This window comes from Tupaia chinensis, unplaced genomic scaffold (assembly GCF_000334495.1).
Source record: "Tupaia chinensis unplaced genomic scaffold, TupChi_1.0 Scaffold000527_1, whole genome shotgun sequence".
In the NCBI taxonomy this organism is placed as follows: Eukaryota; Metazoa; Chordata; class Mammalia; order Scandentia; family Tupaiidae; genus Tupaia; species Tupaia belangeri.
In genome coordinates this window covers 1,722,895-1,748,296 of record NW_006160040.1, presented here as the reverse complement: position 1 = coordinate 1,748,296, position 25,402 = coordinate 1,722,895, and the positions used below count along the sequence as shown (strand labels likewise).

The following is a 25,402-nucleotide window of genomic DNA, read 5'->3' as shown; positions in this document are numbered from 1 at the left end:
TGGCGAGGGCACGCCCCTATAGCAAAAACCTCTCAATAAATAAAGAGGCTCTTACTTAAAAAAAAAAAAAAAAAAAAAACTCTTATGTAATTAATTTATGTGAAATATCTGGAATAGGCACTTCCATAGAGAGTAAGTAAATCAGTGGTTTTCACAGGCTAGAGGGAGGGTGGTACAGGAAGTGACTACAGATGAATTGGGAGTTTCTTTCTGAAATGATAAAAATCTTAGGAATTAGATAGTGGTAATAGTTATATAGCCTTATGAATGCAATAAAACGCTGAAATATCATATTCTTTAAAGGGATGAATTTTTAAAAGTGAATTGTATATTCATTATATCTCAATTTAAAAAAAGTAATGGTTAATAATTTTATAAGGAATGTTTCCAATAATGTGTCCAAGAATCTCAGCAAACCCTAAGCAGGATAAATATATAGAAAATCACACCCAAACACATTTGTAATTAAACTGCTGAAAGTCAATTATAAATAGAAAATTTGGAGCCAGCCCCATAGCATGTGGTTAAGGGAGCTGAATCCCACATGACAAACTGTGGATTGAATCCCAGACAGAGTGGTTTCAAAAACATGCCAGGTAAGTGTGCGTGTATGCCCATGATCCTGCCAGGATGGAGAAATGGAGAATAAGGGATTGCACTTGATCACACTCCTCCTGTCTGTCTCTCTCTTGTGAGCACATGTACCTTGTGACAATGGGAAAAATAATAGAACATTTTGAAATCATCCAGAGGGAAGTGATTTAGGACATAAAAGTTAACAGTGGTATGAATGATGGCTGATTTCTCATCAGAAGTAGTGCAGGTCTTGGCCTAGCAACAGTGATGCGTGCTGATAGATTTTACTGCTCTCAAAGCTATGTGGGAGGTCCAGGTTTGATTCCCAGTGTAGCCTAAAAGCTGGACACAGTGGTGAGAGCCTGAAGGAAACTGCTCTGGAGACTGAGGCAGGAGGATCACAACATAGTGAAGCCCTATTTTAAAAAAATAAAGTGGTGATCAGAGGACAATGATACAAGTAGGAATGGAGACCATTAAAAATAGTAAATAAATGTTGAATATAAAAGATGAGCTCTTTTAATTCTTTAAAAGAAAAAACTGGGTCTGCCTGTGGCCTGATGGTTAAAGCAGCTGAATCTTATGTGGTTGAGTGCCTGGTTCAAGTCCTGAACCCGGTGGCCTGAAAAACTTGCCAGGCACATGCATATGAGTGCCCAAAATCCAAAAGGAGGGAGAGGTAGAGGAAGGATTGTGGTTTGACTATTCCCCATGGGGCATGCTTTTTTGCTTTTTGTCTCTCTCTTTTGTCTCTCTCTGTCTGCAGCATGCACATTGCACCCTCTAGCAAACTAAAAACAAAAATGAGAGAGAGAAAAAGGAAAACTGGTCAAAGCAATATATTATGGAATTTTGAAAGGTTTGTGGAAAAATGCAGTTTAACTATGAGTTTAATTTTTTGAAATCTGTGCCTGGTTTTTTTTTATAATACCTTTTTGAAGACATTTATAATTACAATAATAATGTAACCATATGGAGGGGTTTATAATGTATATATAAGTAAAATTACATGACCACAATTTCCCGAAGTGTGAGGACACCAAATCTTCAATTAGCCTTGGGTCAAAGATGATACCACAAAGAAAATTTTAAATTTCAGTTTAGGCCTAGGTGGTAGAGCAGTGGTAATACAGTTTTTCTCCTATGGGAAAGGTTCTATGATCATATCCCAGAACATCCTTGAGTATACTGGGTACGTGTGTGCCTGTGATCTGGGCCAGCTAGGACTGGGGTTAGTTTGGGACATGAGGATGTTGTTGGGTGCCTGTCTTTTTGCTTCTCTCTCTGTCTCTCTTTGGCTAAAATAAATTTAAAGAAAAAAATTTTTTTTTAATTTCAAACTACGTGGTAATGAAAACACTATTTGAAGTTTATGGAATTCACCTAAAGCTGTGTGCTTAGAGGAAACTATTGTAAAAAACACAATTTGCTCATAATTGTGAAAGATGGGCTGTTACTACAGATACTACAACCATTAAGAGGATAGTAGCAAATGCTATAATATGTACAGTTCTATTTATGGAGATTTTATTATAGGCAAAACTAATTTCTGGTGTAAAAAAATTATATCAGTGATTGCTTGTCAGGGGAAGGAGGGAACTGACCACAAAAGAAAAGAACTTTCTGGGGGTGGTGATAATGATGTTCTGTACCTAGTCTGGCAGTTCTTTAGTGTCAAAACTAATAAAACTGTACTTTACGTTTCTGCATTTTATTGTACGTGAACCATATTTCAGTAAATCTTACTTACTATGAAAGGTTTAGGGGCCAGCAGGTGGCATAAGGGTTAGGGCACTGGACTACCACATGGCTGACAGCAGTTGGAGTCTAGGACCTGGAGGCTTGAAACTCTCGCAGGGTGCAAGTGTATGCATACCCTGATTCCTAGGAGGAGAGGGGAGGAGAAGAGACTGCAGCGTGGCCATCCTTCCTGGGTGGTGATTTCTCACTTTCCCTCTCACTATCTCTCTGTATCTCTTGGGCAGGGGCACATGCTCTATGGCGAAAACCATAAATAATTAAATACATAGATTACTGAGAGAGGTGAGAAGAGTCATGGCCTCTGCTAACGATATTACTACAAAGTCAACTACAAAGTCAAGTATAGGGACTTTGTGAACTTCACCTAGACTTGATGGAACACAGGAAAATTTCCTGGAGGAAGTGATGTAGAAACTGAACCTGAAGCTTGAGGAAGATTTTTTTTGCCAAATCTGTGTTTGGGTGGTAGACAAGGAGAAAATGTTTTAGGCAGAGGAAATAGTTTGTTTAAAGACACCGAAATGAGAGAGAATGACTAAAAGAACTGAAGGAATAGAGATGAAAGATACTCAAGATAGAACTGATAGCCTTGTCAAAATAGTTTTAGTTTAGTGTTATTTAGTTGTCTTTAGTGGGTCTGGTCACATTCTGGAGAGTCTGGATTAGTATTTTTTTTAAAGAGTTATTTATTTAGTTTGATTTATTCATTCATTTATTTTAATTGAGAGAGACACAGAGAAAGAGAGCGAGGGAAAGTGAGAAAGGAAGCCACCAGGTCAGGGACTCGAACTGTGGTCGGCCATGTGGGAGTGTTCAGCGCCTTAACCACCATGCCACCTGCTGGTCCCACTATTTTAAGTAAAGAACATAGGCAATAATATCCAAGTAAATGGGACCTTTCAAATTACTTTTGTAAAAGTGAGATTAGGTTTAGTTCATTAGATATCTGGCTTGGGAGATAAATGAAAGTAAGTAAACATGTCAAATGCACCACCTTTACTCTTAATGTTTGTTTGGACTGAAATGGTACATAGTTGTACAGAAGTAGTAATGTATATTAGAAGAGATTAAAATAATGCATACTTGAACTTGTCTCGTGGCACCTCTCCTCAAAACAACTCTTGTGTCATTTGAAAAGAGCTTTTCAGATCATAGACCAGAAGGCACCCCCTTTGTAGGGGTGGTTGCCTACTGTGCGTTCCGAGTCGGTGGTGTTAAAAACCATTGTTTCCTCAGCTTGCTGTCCTTCTGTGTGCTGGTGTTCGATCTCTGTGACCCTTGTTTTCTTTCCCACCCCTAGGGGTTGTCTTCAAGCTATTGACTTCTAGGGTTTGCAGATTTTGCAATGTGGCACTTCTTTTTGGTTTATAGGTTATTTCTCCAGGGGAAGAGGCAGTAATTTTCCTAAAACCCATGTGAATGTGAAGAAAAGCAGTATGTGACTGGTCGTTGTTGTTTTTTATAGTGCAAAATAAAAATAGTAAAAGGGAAAAAAAATAATGCATCAAGTATCTGTAATTTCATCGTGAAGCTTTGAAAAAAAAAGATTTACTATTCCCAACTCAAACCAGTCATGGACAGAGGAACATTTCATGAGTAGGAGCTCAAGGGACGTTGGCTGAGACGCTATCACTCTTCATTGGCACAATCAATTCAACTGCTTTGGCTGCTTAAGCAGATTTCTTTCATTTCCTGTTATTGCTCTCTCATGTTAGCCCTTGAGTTCATATCATTAAAGAGTTCATCTCTTTCCTAGGAAGAGACAACCCATTCTCCCGTGATGGGTAGGTGTATATACATTTCTGCAGTCTATTGAGTTCTCTCTTTTGCTATAAAGACTGTTTGTTTTTTTAATTGTCAACTGCCGGTTCCAGGTGTCAATATTGGTTAAGTTTAGAACCCTGCAAAAGATTGGAAATGAAGCAAAAGTAAAACCTCAGCACTTTCTGGTTATTGGAACCACTAGGATTAGTATATGGGGCTGAAGCAAAAGTTATACCCTAAATGTGTTTTCTTCAGGTTTTTCAAATTTACTGTTTTGAGAGATCTTAACTCCTTTATAAATAATTAGCTCATATATAATTTCAAGAAATTTGAATAGTACTTAAGTTTACAGTAGAGTTTGATTCGTAGACCTCAAATGAAAAACAATTGAACTGATAACCATCTTAATGCTAGTCTGTTTGAATATGATAAAATTGATGAGCATGCAGTATGTACATTTAATTCTTTATCTCAGGAAGCCAGGACAAATCTCTACATTTGAGTACAAGCAAATCAAATAGAGCTGATTGCAAAGTTAGGGCAGTGATCCGCTCTTTCTCCCTGTAGTCCGTATCTACTTCCATGTTTCAGTTCTGCATTTCTGTCTTTTGTGTTCTCTATTTTCCTTTTCAGATTTTATGAAATTTTTAAATATTATATGCCCCATGTGCCTTTGTCTGAGGACATCTACCTGAGTTCTGATGGACTCAGTTCAAGAGCCCCACAAACCTGTAATTCTCTTGTACCTAGGTTGGATTTGATAGACTCAGCTTGAATTATGTGTTTGCTTCTACAGTGGGTAGTCATATGGTAGCTCAGCATTTACTGAGTAGAAACTGTGGAAACAGATTCTACGAGTGCAGAAGAAGGCATTAGGAGGGCAGGCAGATGAAATCTGTGGTGTGTGATTACTTTCTTTTTGGTGTATGGTTATTTTCTTTTTGTTTTTAATTCTCCATGTCAAAGCTCCATAGTTTGGATATTTGAGTGCTGTTAATGAATGTTATGAACGGAGTAGCCTATGACTAAACACTGATTTTTGTCATTAGTTTTTAACTTTTTTTATTAAAGAGTATATAGAATAATAACTTTGTAAAATAATGTTCAAAGCAACCACTAGCTTAAATATTCAGGTTTTATAGAGAAAGTGTACTAGACAGTGGTTAAGAGCTAGGACTCTTGAGTCAGATTAGCCTTAAATCCTAGTTCCGCTACTTGTAAACTGTAGCCTCTCGGGGCTCTAGTTACTTCTTGAATTTTTTTTTTTTCATTTATAAAATAGCAACGATAATATTTATTTACCTCAAGAATTGTCCCGAGGATTGAATTAGATGACCCATATAAAAGGTCTCATTTTAAGTGTCTATGTTACATGCTAAGTGTTCAGTAAGTGTTAGCTATTAGTATCTTTTTTTCACTAAAACTTGCGTTAGTTGTATCGTTTACATAGTTGTCAGTCCAATGATCATTACCTCAGTGGCCTGAAAGATACACAGAAGTTATAGGTTGTAAATTTAGCTAAATTTGACTTTAAAAGCTACCTTTTTTTTTTTTTTTTTTTGAGGGAGAGTTTTTTTGCTATAGGCACGTGTGCTTGCCTGAGAGACAGAGAGACAGAAAGCAAGAAATTACCCCCATTGGGGAAGTGGGGGTGATGGCTGATGGCCATGCAGCAATCCCTTCTCCTCCATTTTCCTCTCAGGATTTTGGGCATGCATGTGGCATGAGTTTCAAGCAGCTGGGTCTGGGACTCAACTTGGTTGAGTTATGGAAGTTCAGCAAAGTAACCGTTACACCATCTGCTGGTCCCCAAAAGCTACTTTTTAACACCTATTGAGGTTATGATAAACTGTACATATTCAGAGTTTATACTTTAATATGTTTATGCCACACTTTTTATATTCATCTATCTGTTGCTACTTAGGTCATTTCCTCTTTTTGGCTGTTATAAATAAGGTAGTTATGAATATTCATGTACAAGTCTTTGTACCATTCTACTTTCCCACGAGCATTGTGTAAAGATTTCCATTCCACATCTTTGCTATGATTTGGTATGGTCAATTGGAAGCTATTTTTTAAACGATTACCTTTTCTAAGGCCAGCAGGTTGCATGGTAGTTAAGACGTTGAACTCCCACATGGCCAACCACAGTTAGAGTCCTAGACCTGGCAGCTTGAAATAATACTGTGGTGTGTGTGTGTGTGTGTGTGTGTGTGTGTGTGCATGTGCACGCGCACACCCCAAATCCTGAGAAATGGAGAAGGAATGGCCATCCTCTCTGGGGGGTGATTTCTCGCTTACCCTCTCTCTGTCTCTCTCTGACTCTCTCCCATAAGTACATATGCTCTATGGCAAAAACCTTGAAAAAATTATTATGCTTTCATATTCTTCTTATGTTGTTATAAAAAACATATATAAGGATTATTTGGGAAAAGTTCAAAAATTGTCAAATAGCTAAAAATTTTTAAGCTAGTTATAAAAGTCTTTGGAGTTACTATAAAGGTAAGAGATATTGCTAAAGATGTTGGAAAATGGGAAGATACAGTTCTCTTTTAAAAACCTAATTTTGTAATGTGCATACCTGTTTCATATGTGCATTTTCTTCCTTTGATAGAGTTTTCCAGAAAAGGATCTTCTGCACTGTCCATCTAAGGATGCAATTGAAGCTCATTTTATGTCTTGTATGAAAGAAGCTGATGCATTAAAGCATAAAAGTCAAGTAATCAATGAAATGCAGAAAAAAGATCACAAGCAGCTCTGGATGGGATTACAAAATGGTAACTATAGCAGTGTTCAATTTTAGAATACCACTTTGCAGAATATGATAAAGTCGTAACCCTGTGAGTATTTGGTACATTTTAGAATTGGTAGTACAGATTTAAATTCAACCTCTGTACCCAGATTTGCACAGAAGCTACTTTTTGTCATCCCTTACACTCTCCCAATGTTGCTTTGTTCATGAATTCTCTAGTATTAGACCAATTGCTGAGCTTGTAACATTTGACAGTATAAACTTCGTGTCTTGCTTCTGAAGAAAGTGCCCTTACTCCTCAGGTGTTACCCTTCTGGGATCATAATTTACAGCCTTGGGTATGTAACAGGATACTTTCACTTGGGCAGGGATTTAACTCCATCCTCTGCTTTATCAGAATAGTAAATTTGCTTTGTGCTTGGATTCCCTCCGTCTTTGCTGTGATGGAGAAATTTTCTCAAGGAAAAAGCCAAGGAAACGTGGATCTTATTTCTGTATTATCTTTTGGAGACCATAGCTCCTTAATCTTGCATTGATTAACCCCTACCACAGGACATTCCAACAGTTGTTTTCTATATAAACAGTCCTTACTTTACATGGTTCCAATATGCAGACATTTCAGTGACCATTGGTTTAGTTAAGTAATACCAGTCCCCCAACTATTTGGTTTAAATTTCAGGGACCATGGTGTGTGAGTGTGGGTATTTTTTTCCTTCTTTTCTTTTATAAGAGAGAGACAGACAGGTAGGTACCCTTGAGAGGGTCTCACTGTGCCACAGTCCTCCCAGCCAGCCAAGACCACAGGCACATGTGGGCATACCTGTTGTGTTCAGGTTGACCTAGGATATAAGCCTGGGCATCACATGTGGCTCCAGTATCACACAGGGGTACCCAGTCACCTGTACCGTTGTGGCTAGGCCATCATTTTACCCCTATTTCTCACCCTCTGCCATTTCCCATGCTCTTCCCACACTATCTCAGGTATCTACCTACAGTGGTTTTACATTCTCCCCCCACTCCCATTTTATTGATGTACAAAATTTCTTAAATAATCTTACTTTCAATAATAAGTTCAGCTGGTATATATATATCTGTGAATACATGACTGACTTTAGGTGTGGAACTCTAAGTAGAATGAATATACTGTAAGGTAGTGTTTAGCTAATGCTAAATAGCTCTACTATGGTCATCAAATAGGTATTTTTTAATGTTATTTTTTTAGTTTCAAGAAAAGCAGTTTTATCAAAGAAATGCTAAGAAACTGCCTAAAACTGAAAGCCAGGAAACAGCTTAGGATTCTGGTCAAATATTAGGTACATGAACCTATCGGCAGCTCAAGACAGGACAAAAATCCTTAAACTGGAAAACAAAGCCTAGAAGAAAATCAGCAATATTTTAGTCAAAAGTCATAAGGTTCTATTTCACCCCAGTTTAGTCTCATGTACTTATTCTATCTTCTGTTGTGATTTGATCTTCTCGATTCAATTCTGGAATATAAAATTCAACTCCAGACTTGTCCCTACGATTAAGTTGGCCACATTCTCAGTTTTGAACTCTTATTTCTGTGTGTCAGTATGTAATTTTCCTGGTATAGCACTCCCTTGAGAACTTCTTGGAGATCTGGCCTGGTGTTGGTAAATTCTTTCAGGTTTTGTTTATCTGAGAATGTTCTTGTCTTTACTTCCCATATGAAGGACAATCTTGCTGGGTGCAGTATTCTTGGTTGAGATTCTTTTTCCTTAATACTTTGAATATATTTTCGCATTCTTTCCTCCCTTGGATTGTTTCTGGTGAGAGGTCCGCTGTTAGCCTGATGGGATATCTTTTGTAGTTAACTTGCCTTTTCTCTCTTGCCAATCTGAGTATCTTGTCTTTGTGGTTTTGGTCATTCTGGCTATAATATATCTTGGAGAGATCTTCTTGGGTTGATTCTATTGGGGTATTTCTTGAGACTGTATCTTTGAATGCCTCTCTAGGTTTGGAAAGTTTTCTTGCAGGATTTCATGGAATAGATTATCAGTGCCTTTATGAGTCTCTTCACCTTCTGGGATACCAATTATCCGGATGTTTGGACATTTGATGGTGTCTAGTATTTCTCGTATATTAATTTCACTTTTGGGGGCAATTTTCTCAGTCTTTGAGGTGAATTTTTCTAGGCCAGTCATTCTAACTGCTACATCTGAGATTCGATTTTCTGTATGATCAAATCTGCTTTTAATATTTTCAAGGGAGATTTTGACTTCCTTTATTATAGCCTTCATCTCTAACAGTCCCATTTGATTCTTTTTTATAGTATGTATTTCCTCTTTTAGATCTTGAAAGAATTTCCTCACCTCTTGGAATTCCTCAGCTGCTTTTCCTGCCTCTTCTGCAGTTCATTGTCTCTCTTCTCTTCCATCTCTTTTAGCTTTGTTACTATGAATATTCTAAATTCTTTATCAGACATTTCTTTGAGTTTCATTGTACTGTCTGAGGATGAAGAGGAGTTATTCTTTTCCATAGGAGGAGAGGTATTTTCTTGCTTCCCCATATTTCTTGTGACCCTGCAGTGATTTCTAGTCATCTGGTGGATGGTGCGTTTCTCTTAATTCTTGAAGTTCAATCTGAGCTTCAGAGGTGAGCAGAAGGAGGTGATCAGCAATCACTCTCCTCTTCTATTTTCACTCTTTGATTCAGTGGGATTAGAGGAATTTTTGACCCTGATCTCATTCAGATGTTTGGATCCTGTTCACTTGGACTTATCTAGACATTTAGTGAGAAGAGGCTGAGCAGCCAATGAATAAAGAAAAAAAGGAAAAGAATTAGAGAAGAGGAAAGAAGTAGAAAAAATAAAGTAGAAAAGAAGAAAGAAAAACTGATACTAAAAAAATTTATGTTTTAACTTTAAGAACCAAAAAAAAAAAAAAAAATGAAAACCACATGGCGCAAGTGCAAAAACAGTATTTCAGAATTCAAGTTCAGCATCTATCTCAGAATGGGCCTGGCCTAGGTTTGTGCCTTTCCTAAATGAAATGGGGAAAGGCAGCAATTAGCATAATAAAGGAGAGGCTTGAAAGCTCAGAGAATACTTTACCTTTAAAAAAAATAAAATTTTTAAAAAATCACAGGGAGACAGAGAGACAAAGAGATATGGAGAGAAGGAGACAGAAGTAGCCCTACCCCCTAGAAATGAATCTGGTGGAAGAAGCCTCAGCAGAAAATCTTCATTTTTGGTCAAGGGAAGCAGTATTTCAGAGTTCAAGCTCTGTATCCATCTCAGGATGAGCTTGGCCTGGGATTGTGCCTTTCCCCCTAGAAATGAATCTGGAGGAAGAAGTCTCAGAAGAAAATCTTCATTTTTGGTCAAGGGAACAATATTTCAGAGCTCAAGTTCAGTATTCATCTCAGGATCTTGGGTGTGGATTTACAGTTAATAGTTATGAAAAGAACAAGGGTCTAGTTTTTTAGTTTCAGCTCTACTAGTAGTCATTTGCCAGATGACTCAGCCCCTTTGAGCTTCACTGTCTTAATTCATTATTAGAGAGAATATTTGCCAGATTGTCTTATAGGTGTCTATAGAGGCTTTAATGAAACACTAACACAGTTTATGTGAAAGTGTTTAAAAATAAGTAAAGCTACCTTGATAAAAAGAATTATTGAGAGCTCAGTTGAGACGTAAGGACAGGCTTGGCCAACTTGGATCATAGATCAGCCACCTGTTTCTGTAAATGTAACTTGAACCTAGCCGCACTCATTCCTTTATGTGTTTTCTTGACTGCTTTCCTACTACAGTAGAGAGTTCAGTTATTGTTCTTGGGACTACATGCCTTCCCAGCGTATTTATTGTTTTGCCCTTTAAGAAAATGTCCATCCATAGAAGGTTGATCAGACTTAACAGTTCACACTACTGTTGACCTAAAGTAGGACTCACAATTTCATATATTCAAAATTTGATAGAACTTAATGCATCACTTAATGTAAGTGCTATTATTAGGTATAAAATGCCTTCTTACTTTTTTTTGCCTTCACTCATGTTCTTATGTGACTATCACAGAGAGTTACCTTTAGTAAGTTTGATTTTATTAGTTTTAAAGTGGAGCTTGATTAAATATAACATAGAATAGAATCTGGTTAAAATAGACTCTTTTCAATTCTGGGTTTTGGCTCCACGAGGCTGATCCACATGAGGAGGTTCCACATTCACATATGAATACACCCTTGAACATGCCAGGTGCATGTGTGCCCTTGATCCAGGGCTGGTTGAAGCTAGGGGGTGGATCACAGTGTGAAAAACTGTGTTAGGTTGGATTGGTCTGTCTCCTATGTCTCTTATGCATGGAAGAAAGAAATTAACTTTAAACAACGTGTGTCTGTATGAGTAAAATGCAAAATGTTCATTAAATTTAGGTAAATTGATGAAAGATGGGCATTTTCCATTTCACTTCTTCCATCTGGAGTGCTCTTTTCTCCTTAACTCCTTTTTTCTTTTTTTCTCCATTGGTTGAGTATATGTGTGCTGACCAGAGAGAGGAAGAGGGAGGATGCACAAACACTCATGGGGCATGGCCATGCTGCAACCCTTTCTCCTCCTTTTCTCCATCCTATTGGGATTTGGGGCATGCATGCACACACACCGAGCGTGTTTTTCCAAGCTGCCAGGGCTAGGATTTGAACTGAGGACAGCCATTTGGAGTCCAGTTCTTTTAACCACTAGGCTGTGAGGTTAGCCCTCTCTCCCCTTTTGTGCATTTAAGTTCTACTCATGTTTTAATGCTCGTCTCTGTTGTCACCCTCTATATGAAGCCGTCCTTTTATTGTTTTAGTCAGCAGATATCTTACTGAATGTGTAACATGTGACCCTGTGCTAAGAGCTAGTAATCATCCCACACTAGTTCAGAGCTCACAGACAAGTGGAGGCAGAGCTGTGTGTGCTTTCATGCCATGCGGCTCCTTGCCCATTTATATGCATCTGTGCTGTAGTCTCCTCTTATTTCTTCTTCCTGCTGTGATTTTGGACATGCACATGCAGGCATGTACACCTGGCATGTTTTTCAAGCCTCCAGGAGTAGAGTTCCCACAGTGGTCGGCTATGTGATCCACCTCTCAACTACTGTTGAGAGGGGCCCAGTTTTGTATTTTACCATGTTCTGGTATAGTGACATGGCTTGTGCAGTCTCTAAACATGGAAGTTCTCCGTAGTGGAGTGTGTCATGCATTTTTGTGTCCTTAGCACAGAGTATGGCCTTAAGCAGACAGTAGAGAAAATAAGTACTGACTGAATGACTCTTATCTTCTTCCTTTCTAATACTACCAGGGATAATATATATAACTTCTCATAAATAGTTTAATATTGTTATAAAATAGAAGAAGTGCCTGGTTTGAATTTACTTATGGAAATGGGTTTTATGTTATAAATTTCTCCCGCTAGAAGAAGTTCCTATTAATTTGTGAAGCCAGAGATATTTCACTTTTTTGTTAGTATACTTGTAAATTCACTGAAATTGAGACAGAGCAGATGGTAACTTTATTTCATTTAGAACTGCACCTGTAGAGTATACAACTAAACAACTATTTAAGCAATTTTTGAATACTTTCACATGCTAATTTTAATTTTGCAGATCTCTGTGAAAGAGAAATAAGAAAAGCTTATGAAACCAAGAAAACTCAGTTAAGACACACTGTGCCTTTCATTGTTTTTTTTTTTTATAGGTTTTCTGTTTAGATATAAAATATTTTACGTCCTTGTGAAACAGAGTTAATGACCACAAAAAAGAAAATAAAGTAGCATTTTTATTTATGACACAGTTGTCACTGCATGTAAAGGTTATTTTATGACAGGCTGTTTTTTTCTTATAAGCTAGAGAACTGAGAAAATCCCTGAAAATATTTTTAACATAATATATGATTTGTTTTTCAGCTCTGCTGAAAAGGATGACATTAAATAAGTTCCATGAACCTTCAAATAAATGCAGTGTTTGCCTGCTATAAATGTCAAGATTTACATTGTTTCTTAAGTTTGGTTAGTCTTTTTTAGCTAAATTTTTAGAGACATTGATTATTTGATAATGTGCCATTTTAAATTAAAACTGGTTTCTAGGAGGAAATAGTGACTATCTAATGATTTTACATCAGGTCACAGAATTTTGAAAGTACTGCTGTTTTATAGGTGATGGAAAATCTAAATGCGATGGTTCCCATTCTTTGGAGGATGTATGGTAGAGCCATGTTGTTGTGATTGCATTGCTTTGTTTTTATTAGTTGTCTATAGTAGACTGATACTGGGCTGAGAACTATTGGACTGAGAAGCAGCAGTGAACCTAATCTGTTCTCTCACCAGTTGTGTGACTATGACAAATCATTTTTCTCTCTAAGCTGGTTTTGTGTTTATAAATGCAAAGGTGATAATACTAATATCCAAATTTGTGTGTGTGTGTGTGTGTGTGTGTGTGTGTGTATGTGTATAAATCGTAATTCTTTTTTTAGAAACTTTTTTTTTTCATGAGAACAAGAGATAGAGGGATACATATCCTTGACAGGGTCTTCACACACTGCAGTTCTCCTGTCCCAGCACTCTAGCTTGTTAGGATCTTGAGTACTTGGGCCCATTGTGTTTTCGGATCTAAACCATGGTTGCCCATGTGGCTTCCAGCACTGCAGAGCAGCATACCATGGTAGCTGGACCTCTATCAGTCACCAGTGAATGATTTTAAGTGAGACCGTATTAGAATTACATTTTCTTTTTAAAGATATTCCTTTGATTGTGGTGTGGTTAATGACTCAGATGGCAGCCCATACCACTGGTCAGATGGAAGATGGCAGTTGCTCAGACTATAAGTAGTGTCCTTGAGTAGAGAGAAATAGACAGATTTAAGAATTATTTGACATATAGGATTGCAAAGACTTAAAATTTGGTTAAATATGGTAAATAGTAGAATGAGAGCTGTGGAGGTTAACTGCCAGATGTCTGAGCGTGTGCCTGACTGTACTCTTCTTCAGCTTATACATCATCAAGAAATCTTTGTTGAATTAATGCATTTAAGATAAATTAGTTTTTGAGGGGCCAGCAGATGGCATAATGGTTACTTTGCTGGACTCCCACATGGTCAACCATGGTTGAGTCCTGGACCTGGTGGCTTGAAACTCATGCCAGGTGCATGTGCATGTAGGTCCAAGATCCTGGGAGGAGAATGGAAGATAAGGGACTGTGGTGTGGCCATATTTCTCACTTTCCCTCCCACTGTCTCTGTCTCTCTGGTGAGTGCATGTGCCCTATGGCAAAAACCTCTAAAAAAAGATAAATCACTTTTTGATATAAAAAAGTACTATAATCAAAAAAATCTTAGGTTATTTCAATACAGAATTGATGTTTCAATTTGTGCTGATTTCTACTAAGTACGGTTTTACTTTTTTTAAAAAAATTGCCAGTGGTGACAGCAGATGGCATAGCAGTTATGTCGTTGGACTCCCACATGGCCGACCACGATTCAAGTCTAGGACCCACTGGCTTGAAATTCACACTGGGTGGGTGTGCATGTGTGCCCAAGATTCTGGGAGAATTGGGGAGAAGGGAATTACCCTTTGGAGGGTAATTCTCATTTTCCCTTTCACTGTCTCCTTCTGTCTCTCTGTTAAGCTCACATACCCTAAGGCAAAAACCTCTAAAATAAAATATTTACCAGTAGATGCCTGTGCTTGCTGAGAGAGATCAGGTGGGGGTTGAGGGAGAAGAGGGGACCCATTTCCCCAGGGGAAATGGTTACACTGCAATTTCTTCTCCATATCTCCCTCTCTCCTTTTGGGATTTTGCGGATGCAAACGTATGCACCTGGCTTGTTTTTCAAGCTGCAGGGTTCTGAGACTGGAACTTTGTGGCTGGCTATATGAGATCCAGCTCCCTTAACCTTGAGGCTTCTGGCTGACCCAATACTGTTTTATTTTCTAAATGCTCAAAAACATATTACAAAATTTTGATAGAGATTGAAGTCAGATGATAAAGTCCATTCATATTTTTAAGTTGAAACATTTGCTTGTCTTCTGGTTTTAGTTACTACTCATTTTTCACAATTTAATAAAATTATTCATAGTGATTTTTATAATCTTTAAATTCCTTTGATGTCTTCTAAAGTAAATTCTGCTTATTCAACAACTTGCATTAATTTAAAGAAGTATATTTATTAAAGCAGAGTACCTACCAGTATCTTCGAGTCTATGGAAGCTTTATTTTCACTTTAGCTGTTGTGTTTTCATCCTTTCCTTTCAGAAGACTATTCTGAGAGAAAAGTGGAAGTTGCATAGTTGAGTGTCCATGGGCAAGCATCTTGTAGTGGACCCTGGTCACATTGCAATCGTCTTTCCTTCAGTTCTTCATCCAGTAGGATCCTGGGTGTACATGTTGTGAAGCTAATGGGGCTGGGATTTGAACCATGGTTGGCCCTCTAGGTTCTGCCTTCCTTTGCTGGTGCTAGCCCCATTGCTACTTTTAAAAAATCTCTCATACTTGATGTTGGCCTTCATGCCATCTGTTCTCATAAGTTCCTGCATTTGGTTTCTTTTTTATGGGTGTTATTTTTATGTTAATTAGTTGAACAAGTACTTACTGAATGCTTACTATATGATTTGTGTCTTAGGTTTTAGAGACACAACAGTGATCAGAATAGAGATTTCGGGACTGGCAGGTGGTGTGGTGGTTAAGGGCGTTGGACTCCCACATGGTAGACCGTGGTTTGTGTTCTGGACCTGATTGCTTGCTTTCTCACTTTCTCTTTATCTCTCTCTCTCTCTCTTTCTCTCTCTATCGCTCTGTTCCTCTCTGGTCAAATTGAAATAAATGAAGTAAATAAAATAATTCTTAAAGAAAAAAAAAGAATAGAGATTTCTACCCTTTTTTAAGAGAGATTTTTGACATGGGGCATGTATGCTTGCTGGAGAGGCAGAGAGACAGAAAGCAGGAAATCACCCCCCAGGGGAGATGGCCATGCTACAGTCCTTTCTCCTCCATTCTCCTCTTGGGACTTTGGTCATGCACACACACGCACCCAGCGCGTTTCAAGCCTCTTGGTCCAGGGCTTGAACTGCAGTCGGCCATATGGGAGTCTCGTGACACAACCATTCTGCCATCTGCTGGTCCTGAGATTTCTACCCTTGTACAAATTAAATTTAAGTGAGAGAGTCAGCTAATAAATATATATCTACATATTTAAGTAAAATATGTAGTGTATCATATAATAAGTGGGAGAAAAAACAGAAAGATTAGAAGGAACCGTTGGGTGTGAGCATTGCTGTTGGATCGTCGGAAACGTCATGACGCACTTTTACATATAAAAACCTCTCTACAAAAAAATTTAAATACTGAGATTGTCTGACAGTAGCTGAAGAAAGGATTAAGAGATTAGAATCTAATACTACAGCTAATAATTTCATACTGTTTACTTTCACAGTAAGTGCCATCTTTTTAATTTCGGTTTCAAGGATTTGACAGTTAATGTGTCCCAGAGCAATCCCATTTATTCTGGATGTTTGGCAGTTTTGTTTTCACTAATCTTTGTGTGCGTTTCTTTCTAGAAACAGTTAAGCTAACTAGTCATTTTTTTTTTTTTCTTACAATACTTTTTCCTGGAAGGTGAATAAGTTCAACCTGAAGCTAAGTGTGTGGCATTCAGGAATCTATAATTTTGTGAGAAAGTTGCTTAAAGCAAATTTGTAACCTGCTTGGACATTCAGTTAATTTTACTTTGGAACAAACAAGCACTTTACTATCTATTGTCCTTTACATGCTTTAAATCAATCTCTTGGTGCTCTACTTTCTGTAATTAAAATAATGGTGGGAATTTTTAAAGTTTATGCATTTGTGTTTTAATATAAGGCTATAAAGATAATTTGTGAGGCTTCTGGAGAAAGATTGCTCTTGAAATTATGTGATTTAAATGAATAAATAAATTTTGTAATAATTTGGGTCTTAGCCTCTTACAGTACTTTGGGAAGACTTGGCAGTGAACATCATGAATAATAAAACTTGGTGAAATAGTTATTTCACAATACACTACAGACTATATACTAAGGTACATTCGTGGGAAGGAGTCCATTAGTAACAATGAATACTTCATATATCCCAGAGTTCATCCGTGATAGGGAATGCTTTTTCTTTTTTAGTTTGCTATAGGGCATATGTGCACCCCAGACGATGGAGGAGTGAGAAATCATCCCCCAGGGGTAATGGCCACACCACAATTCCTTCTCTACTTCTCTTTGAGATTTTAGACATGTATACATACAGGCCCAGCTTGTTTTTCAAGGAACCCTGTCTGGGACTTGAACCGCATAGTTGGCCATGTGGGATATAACCGCCTTAACCTTCATGCCACCTGCTAGCCCTAGGGAATGCATTTTTCATAACAGGTTCAGTTGATAGATGTATAAATTTCTGTATGTGTGAATTGATACTTCAGTGTATATTCTGATTAGTAATTAGAAATGTTTTTAGGAAACAGTTTGACAGGAATATGAAGGTTTAATTTCATGATGTCCTTTTCAAAACTCTCAAATTATCTAGAGTAAAAAGGCTACTTTCTCATATCTTTCATTTTTGGCTCACTTTAAGGAGTTTTGGGGGCCAGCAGTGGTAACGTAGTGCCCTGTGCTGTTGATCCCACAATGGGAAGATCCCAGGTGCACATCAGGAGGTGTTCCTATACATGCCAGGTGTGCCTTTTCATACCAGTGGTTCAGACTGGCTGAGACTGGGCCTAGATCACAGTGTGAAGATTCTAGTGGGTGTCTTTTTCTATTCCTTTATCTCTCTCTCATGGAAGAAATAAAATTAAGAAAAGGAATTTTAGGGCTGGCCCTACATTTAGCACAGTGGCTAAGTGCTTTTGCATTAGGATTCCCGTTCCACATGACCTCCCTCAGTTCACATCCCAGCCTCCTATGGCCTGAAAAATATGCTGGCTGCCTGTGTGCCTTTGTGCCCGAAATCCTGATCAGGATGATTGTGACACATTACAGTTTGAGAAACACTGTGGAGAAGGATTTCTTAATCTCCACACTATTGACATCTTGGGCCAGTTAAGGCTTTGATTGGCCATGGAAGAGGAGCGCTGTCCTAGACTTTGTTTGAGGTTTAGCAGTTTTAGAGAGGTGACAGGGAGCTATAGGTAACACTGCTTCTCCTTTAGAGTAGTAATGATCAATTATTGAGTAACTTTAACTCATTCCAAGTTCTGTACTTGGCATTTTATAATTATATAAATTAACACTGTCATCACAGCAGCCTTACAAGCTGTGTTTTAAAGTCCAAAGCCTGGGCCATCCTGTTTATGATGTTTTTCATCTGTTCAGCAGCTCGGTCCAAAATAAGATGATAAAGTGTAATTTGTAAAATTCTGGGTGGGCCGGGCTTATTTTTGAGGTAGTTATACAGCTTTAAGACATTTGTTTTGCAGTGAATGCATTGTTATAATTTTGTAGAAGATGAAACTTGAAAAAAATCTAGTAGCTAAAAAAATGTGATGTAGAAGATGCTACTTGAAAAAAATCTAGTAGCTAAAAAAATGAACTATGATGGAATTTTCTAGTTTCACTCATTTTCCTTGTCTTCTTTTAAGGAATGGTTCCCAGTTGAGTAATGTTTTCAATTGAGTATCACAATGCATTTCTCCATGTACTCATAAAAAATGGTGTCTCCTTAATTAACCTATTGAAACAAGTAATATTTCTGCAATAGCAGCTACTGCTAGGTGTTCCAGTTTATCATCGCTTACATACTAAAGAAGTCAAGATTTGTTAAATTACTATACTTGATACTACCATGAATTTTGAAGCATAGAGTCCTGGAATTTTTGATAATATAAACATGCCCTTTATTGTTTCCCAGATCCCTATTAACAACAGGTCATACTTGAATTGTCTGACTGAATGTTGAATTTTAGCAAACGAGTAGTGTTTTATTTATAGAAATGTAACTGAAAATTTTCTGTGGTATGGTTGCACCCAGGCACAGCTACTGGCCTGAAAACCTTGGACTGATTATTTACCTCTTTTGAGCCACAGTTTTCTCCTCTCTACAATGAAGAGAGCTGCATTGGAACATTGTGTGAAAATAAACAACATACAATTCTTTATTTTTCTTTCTTTCTTTTTTTTTGAGAGGTTTTTGCTGTAGGGCATGTGCGCTCGCCAGAAAGAGAAAGAGAGACAGAGAGACAGAAAGTGAGAAATCACTCCCCAGGGGGGGATGACCATGCTTTAATCCCTTCTCTTCCATTCTCTCAGGATCTTGGGCGCACACGCACCTGACGTGAGTTTAAGCCACCCGGTCCAGGACTCGAACCGCGGTTGACTACATGGGAGTCCAGCGACACAGCCATTACACTAACTGCTGGTCCCACAACAGTCTAACGTGAGCCAGCTTGTTGTGTGGTAGTTAAGTTGACAGGATACCACATGGCTGTGTGGTTTTAATCCTGAACCTGGCAGTTTGAAAAACATGCCCTATGTGTGTTTATATGTGCCCAAGATCCCAAAAGGAAAAATGTAAGGGAAAGAATTGCAGTATGTCCATAGCCCCTGAGGGGGTGCACTCTCACTTTCCCTCTCTCTCTGTCTCTCTCCATTGGACACATGTGCGGTTTAAAATTTTTTAAATTTCAGGGTTTTAAAATGTGTATAAATTATTAATAAAAGTGATCATTCTGGTTCTACTATAATGAGAACTTAAGCTTTTCCCTTTGTCTCATTCTTGCATCATTGTTGCTTGGTGTACTACCACTTTGACCAGCCTACATTTCTAAAATGCTTTTTACTTAAATATCTATTGTTGGTTACCTGGCATTTTGGGAGGTGGGGATGGGTGGGTTCTACTAGTGCAAAATAAAGGACCAGGTTGGGTTAGGTACCAAACCAGGCCTGCCACGTAGCCTTAGACACCACAAGAGAATTCCTTCTGGCTGTGTCACCATAGCTAGGGTGTTGTTATTTTTTAAATCATTACTATTTTTGGAAATTTCTTCAGGTGATCCTAGTGAACAACTAAAGTGGAAGATTATTTTCTACATCTTCAGTAACCATTGATGTCCACTTTGTTTGAAAGCTGTTGTTGTTTGTCACTGGGTAATCATTAATAGTGTTTTCTAATTTATATTTTCTTACCAGAAACATAGGGATTTGTTTCAGAATAAAGAAACAATATCAAAAATTATAGTGAACATAATGATTGCACTTTTCTTTGTAGATCTTTCAAAAATTAAAATAGAGCTTTGTTTTTGCCTTACAATTTTGGAATGCTTCCTGACTGAAGTGAAAATGAACTTGGTTACTTGTTAAATTTGTCTCTAGCCCTTTGAATCTTAGAAGGTGATGAACTAATTTAGGTGAAGAGGAAGAACAGTATCTAATATGTACAGTAGTTTTGAAAAATGATAAAGCAGATTGTTGGTTATTAATCTATAGGTGATTTTGACCGGAATACATACAGAATTAGTCCTGGCCTACCATTGTGCTACAGCTCTAGAAGTCTCTTTTTGGCAAACAAGTACTTTAAAGTACTTGTCTTTTGGATTAAGGAAACACATTAGTATAATTGAAGATTATTCTTCCTTTTTAAATTTTTAACATGTGCCTGTGGAACAACAGAGTAAGTTGGGTTTTTTTTTTTATACATATTGACATTTTTTAAATAATCTTTTATGTTGTTTCCCAGTTTCAAAATAAATGTGTAATAAACTCTTCTTAATTGGTTAGAATACAGTAATTGAATCCTGCCTACTTAAAAATAAAACTAGTGACTAGGATTGACTTTTGGAGTCCATTTAAAGATGTTGTAATTTGCAGTTGTGGTTTATTAGCTGGGGATGTTGAAATTAAAATTTACAGTCTGCTTTTTTCAGTACTTAGTAAAATTAATTTTTAAAAACTTCCCAGCAGTAGTTTTTTAACCATTTACAGCATTTTCATGGGTAGCTAGTTTTTACTAGCTCCATGTATGTATTGGTGCTGTAACATAAAGGATAGCCCTGTGCACCTCTGAGCCACTCAACCTCCCATATTTAAAAGAAACTTTTTTTCCCCCTCCATTATGCTTATCTCCTCTCTGGTAATATTTTAAGACATGTTAGAAAAGAGAGAGGTTGCCAAGGAATGGTTACCTAGGTCTTAAGCTAGTTGAGAAAGAACTCAGACTAGCCAGTCTAGACTGGAGGATTCCTCAAACATTGACCTGAGTGTCCTTGGACCACCATTCCTGTTCCCACTACTGTTTCATGATATTGGTGGAAATTAATGCAGCTGAAATCCACAAAGGGTGAATGTCAACTCTCTGTGCCTACAGAGTGAGAAGGTAGAAGTGTAGAGGGTAGATGAAAGGGTGAGAGAAAGTAAAAGAGGCCATGGAGGGCATTTGGTGTCGAAAAGTGTTGCAGCTTGCATCATGTCATGGCCCTTATTCTACCACCTCACGTAGTGGGGCGCACCACCAATGGCCGCTCAGCTGCCGAACTCTGGTAGCAGTATTCACTTAGAATTTGATGTGAATGGTGCAGACTTCTTATTTGCACCTGAACACTCCAACAGTCCTGTGATAGAGGGGTGTAGGCAGTGCCACTTTTCCATACTGGTCCTTGACACTTCACTTACCTTGTTGTGAAATCAGAAATTCGGTTCTTCTCTTCCTAAATGTTAGGTAGCCTAAGAGAGAATGATAATAACAAACACACAAGTAGCGCTTACTTTGTATCAGGCAGAGTCATTTTGCTTCTGTTAACTCATTCCTTTCAATGACTTGATGAATCTATAATATTAGTATGTTCACTTTATAGATGAAGAAATTGGAGCACGGAGTTTTAAAAAGTGCCTTGCTCAAACTCACGTAGCTAGTAAATGCCAAAAGTGGGAAGCCTACCAGACTCTGGCTCCAGAGTGTCTGCTTTTTCTACTACCCCATGTTATTTTTGCGAGTCCTTTTTTGTTGTCCCCGTTTGCCTCAAGTAGTCATTCATTTGGTTACTTAGTTGTTGAAAAATTCCATTGAATATGTACTGTGTGCACTGAATTTTCCAGAGCTGAAGATAGACAAGAGAAAGTCCTTGCCTTCATGGAACTTTTATTTTAGTTGAGGAAGACAGACAGTAAATTATACATGTAAATATGATAATTTCTAATAATGACAAAAGCTTATAAGAAAATACAGTAATGGTATAGGGAATCATTAGCTATGGGGGTACTTGAGAAAAGTAGCCTGAAGTGATTGTTCCGGAAATCTTCTTGGAGGAGGTGCCATTTGTACTGAGACATGAATGGTAAGAAAGCAGCCGCTATATGAATAGTAAAAAGATGGGGATTCCAGGCTGTTGAAAGTGTGAGATGGGAATAAGCTTGGCATTTTCTAGGGAGAAAAATAGTGTGACTTGGAGCTTAGTGAGTGAGCAAGGCAGTTACTTGGTGAATTAATAGGGTAGGTGGTGGGATCTCAGAGGTAAGTGGGAGCGATGGCATTCCAAGGGGGCTGGAGCGGGGCTGGGTGGAGTCTGCTTCCTGGGCTGTTTTTATTCTTGACTTCACATATGGTTGCCTGTGTGGAGAATTTAGTAGGGAGCAGTCTGCCCCAGCCAGTTGAAGGCAAAAAGAGGACACAGTGGGATTTTATTTTTTAAAAGATAATGATTCTAGTATTTAAAAGAACCGTATGTTTAAATTGCATCATAAAGCATTATTCTTGGGACCTGCAGGTGGTGTAATGGTTACATCGCTGGACTCCCACGTAATCAACTCTGGTTTGAGTCTTAGACCCAGCGACTTAAAACTCATAATGGGCGCCAGTGAGTGCGTGTCAGAGATCTCCAGAGCAGAACAGAGGAGAAGGGATTGTGGTGTGGCCATCCCCCCGACACACACCTAGCCGGGTGTGTGTGTGATTTCTTGTTTTCTATCTCTCCAGCAATTGCACACATCCTATAGCTAAATAAATAAATGAATAAATAAAAAGCATTATTCTTTGTGCCTATTGGGAGAAGAATTTGAAAATTTATTCAGAATAATAAGATTTGTGTTTTTTGGGGGGAGAGATTTTTGCTCTAGAGTGAATGTGCTTGCTAGATAGAGACAGAAAGTGAGAAATGCCCCCTCCCCAAGGGGGCACATTATAATCCCTTCTCCGTTTTCCTCTCAGGATCTTGGGTACCATATGCACATGTGCCCTGGAATGAGTCTGGGACTCAAATTGCTGTTCATTATGTGAGAGTTCAGCCGTACAACCATTATGCCATCTGCTGGTCCTGCAATTTATGTTTTAAAAGAGCCTTCTGGGGACCGGCAGATGGCGTAATGGTTACATCACTGGATTTCCACATAGTTGATCATGATTCATCACTGGATTTCCTCATAGTTGATAGTGATTTGAGTCCCAGATTCAGTGGCTTAAACCTTACACCAGGTGCATGTGCATGCATGTGTGCCCAAGATCCCCAGAGGATAACAGAGGAGAAGGGATTATGGTGTGGCCATCCCCATTGGGGAGGTAATTTCTTGCTTTCTGTCTCTCTGGCGAGAGCACACACCCTACAACAAAAATATCTCTTAAAAAAATAAAGGGCATTTTGCTACATAGAAGGGATAAACATGGACTGCAACCAATTAGGAGGCAGCTGCAATGATTAGATGAGAAAGTGAAAGTGGTAACAGTGAACACAGAAGTAATTGCACTCTGAATATATATATTATTTACTGTCCTTGATACCTGTTTACCCCAACTGTAGCATTTATTTTGTAAGACAAGGGAGGAGTCTTTTCTTCGTTTCTGAGAATAAACTGGTAGTTAAGTCAGGATTGTCTTGGGGTCCGGGTTTTATTCGTCTTCGGATTCACTGAACACATTCCTCATGGGTATAATCCTACTGCCAAGATGTGTGTTTGTGTAGAGGTTAAGGATTCGCCTCCTGTAGGACTAGCAGTCCTCAGGTTGATGCAGAGGCCAGCCTGCTTCTGTGCTCTTGATGAACTTTCAGGGATCTTTAGATCCCTGAAAGCCTTTAGCATATAAAGGCTACTTTGTTTTGATGAAGACCTCCCCAGGTATATCTCAGTGGTTAAGTCTCAAACGGTAGAGCCATCGTCGTTTCTGGCTCATCCAAGCGTGTGGGTGTTGTTCTGTTGAACTGCAGCCAAATACCCATGGGTGTGTCAGGGAACGAGAGGGCTCCCTGCCCCTTGTTGAACCTGGCTTCCCTATTAATATGTGACTCTCTTCATTGGACTTAACTCAGAAGACAAATAGGTTTGGAGAACAGGTCACTAATTGTCATTATTATTAATGCTTTATGTTTATTTATTTCTTCCATGAGAGAACGATAGGTAGGCACCCCAACAGAGTCTTCACACCAGGAACCACCAGCAGCCTCAGCCATCCACAAGAAGCACTTGCCTGGCGTGTACAGAGAGACCACCAGTGGATGCTGGGTCTTCCCTTATGGCATCAGCATTACAGAGCTTTGCATGACTGCTGAGCCACCATAGCTGGCCGGGTCACTTATCTTTGGGGAGCCTACCAAGAATTAATGCTTATTCTCTTTTCACCCTCCTATTTTGTCTTACAAGGATGTTAACATATTACATAAGAAATTAATTCATTTATGTCTGTATTTGGCTGTTTTCTTTTACAAACCTTAAAAGCCTCTGGTTAAAATCTCAGATATATACATTACATGGTCACTTATACTACTGATTTGAATAATACTGTTGATAGATGGAAAATTTTATGAAGAATGGGTTCTTTTCAGTAGTGATTTTCAGCTATTTACTTTTCCCTTCATAGAAAAATGTCAGATCTGCCTTTACTGTGCTGTCATACCCTGGTATTTATTTGGTGTATCATGGATGTTAAAGACCAAGAAGCAAATGATATATCCAAGCAGAGGCTTCTTCACTACTACCATGGTTTTTTTTTTTCTCTTTAAATTTATTTATTTTTTATATTAATTCACTATACATCATTACAGCATACAGATGAATTTTCCATCCAAAATACACTGTGTATTGGCTCAATCAAGCACATCAACATACATGTTATCAGCAAATAATTTTTCAATTCTTATCTCTTGTATACTTTGTTTTTCATTTTGCCATCCTTGATTCCCTATCCCTCACCCTCTGCCATGTCCCACTCTCCTCCTACCTTGTCTCTGGTATCCATGGTTGCTTTCTATGCCTTCCCCCCCATTTAATTGATTTGCTAATGAACTTAATTAGTCTAAATATATCCAATAGCTAGCACAGCTGATATATACCTATACATGAACCCAAGTCTGACTTTAGGCATAAACCTCAGTGAGTAGAATGAACATATTATAAAGTAGTACCAAGCTGAGACTATATAGCTTAATGCAGTCATCAAATATGCATTTTTAAAAAAATTTCGATATGAACAGTTTTACTGGTTGTTTTTTTTTTTTTTCTACTGGAACTTTTTTTTAAAAATTACTTAACATTCATTCCCTGAGCATCATCACAACATACTAAATGAGGTTTCCCATCTAGAATAATCATTCATGTTATCATCAATAATATTCCATTTCTACTTTCATA

At 38.1% G+C, this 25,402-nt stretch overlaps 1 protein-coding gene across 6 annotated transcripts in view; it reads left to right on the top strand.

Moving 5' to 3' along the window:
- Positions 1-25,402, top strand: part of ATG5 (autophagy related 5) — a 195,388-nt gene that overhangs the window by 54,780 nt on the left and 115,206 nt on the right. For all 6 annotated transcript variants that reach the window (XM_027775111.1, XM_027775109.1, XM_006156950.3 and 3 more), the window contains one exon: positions 6,716-6,878. In XM_027775111.1, coding sequence (XP_027630912.1) covers positions 6,716-6,878 — 163 coding nt within the window. The remainder of the gene's footprint in view (positions 1-6,715; positions 6,879-25,402) is intronic.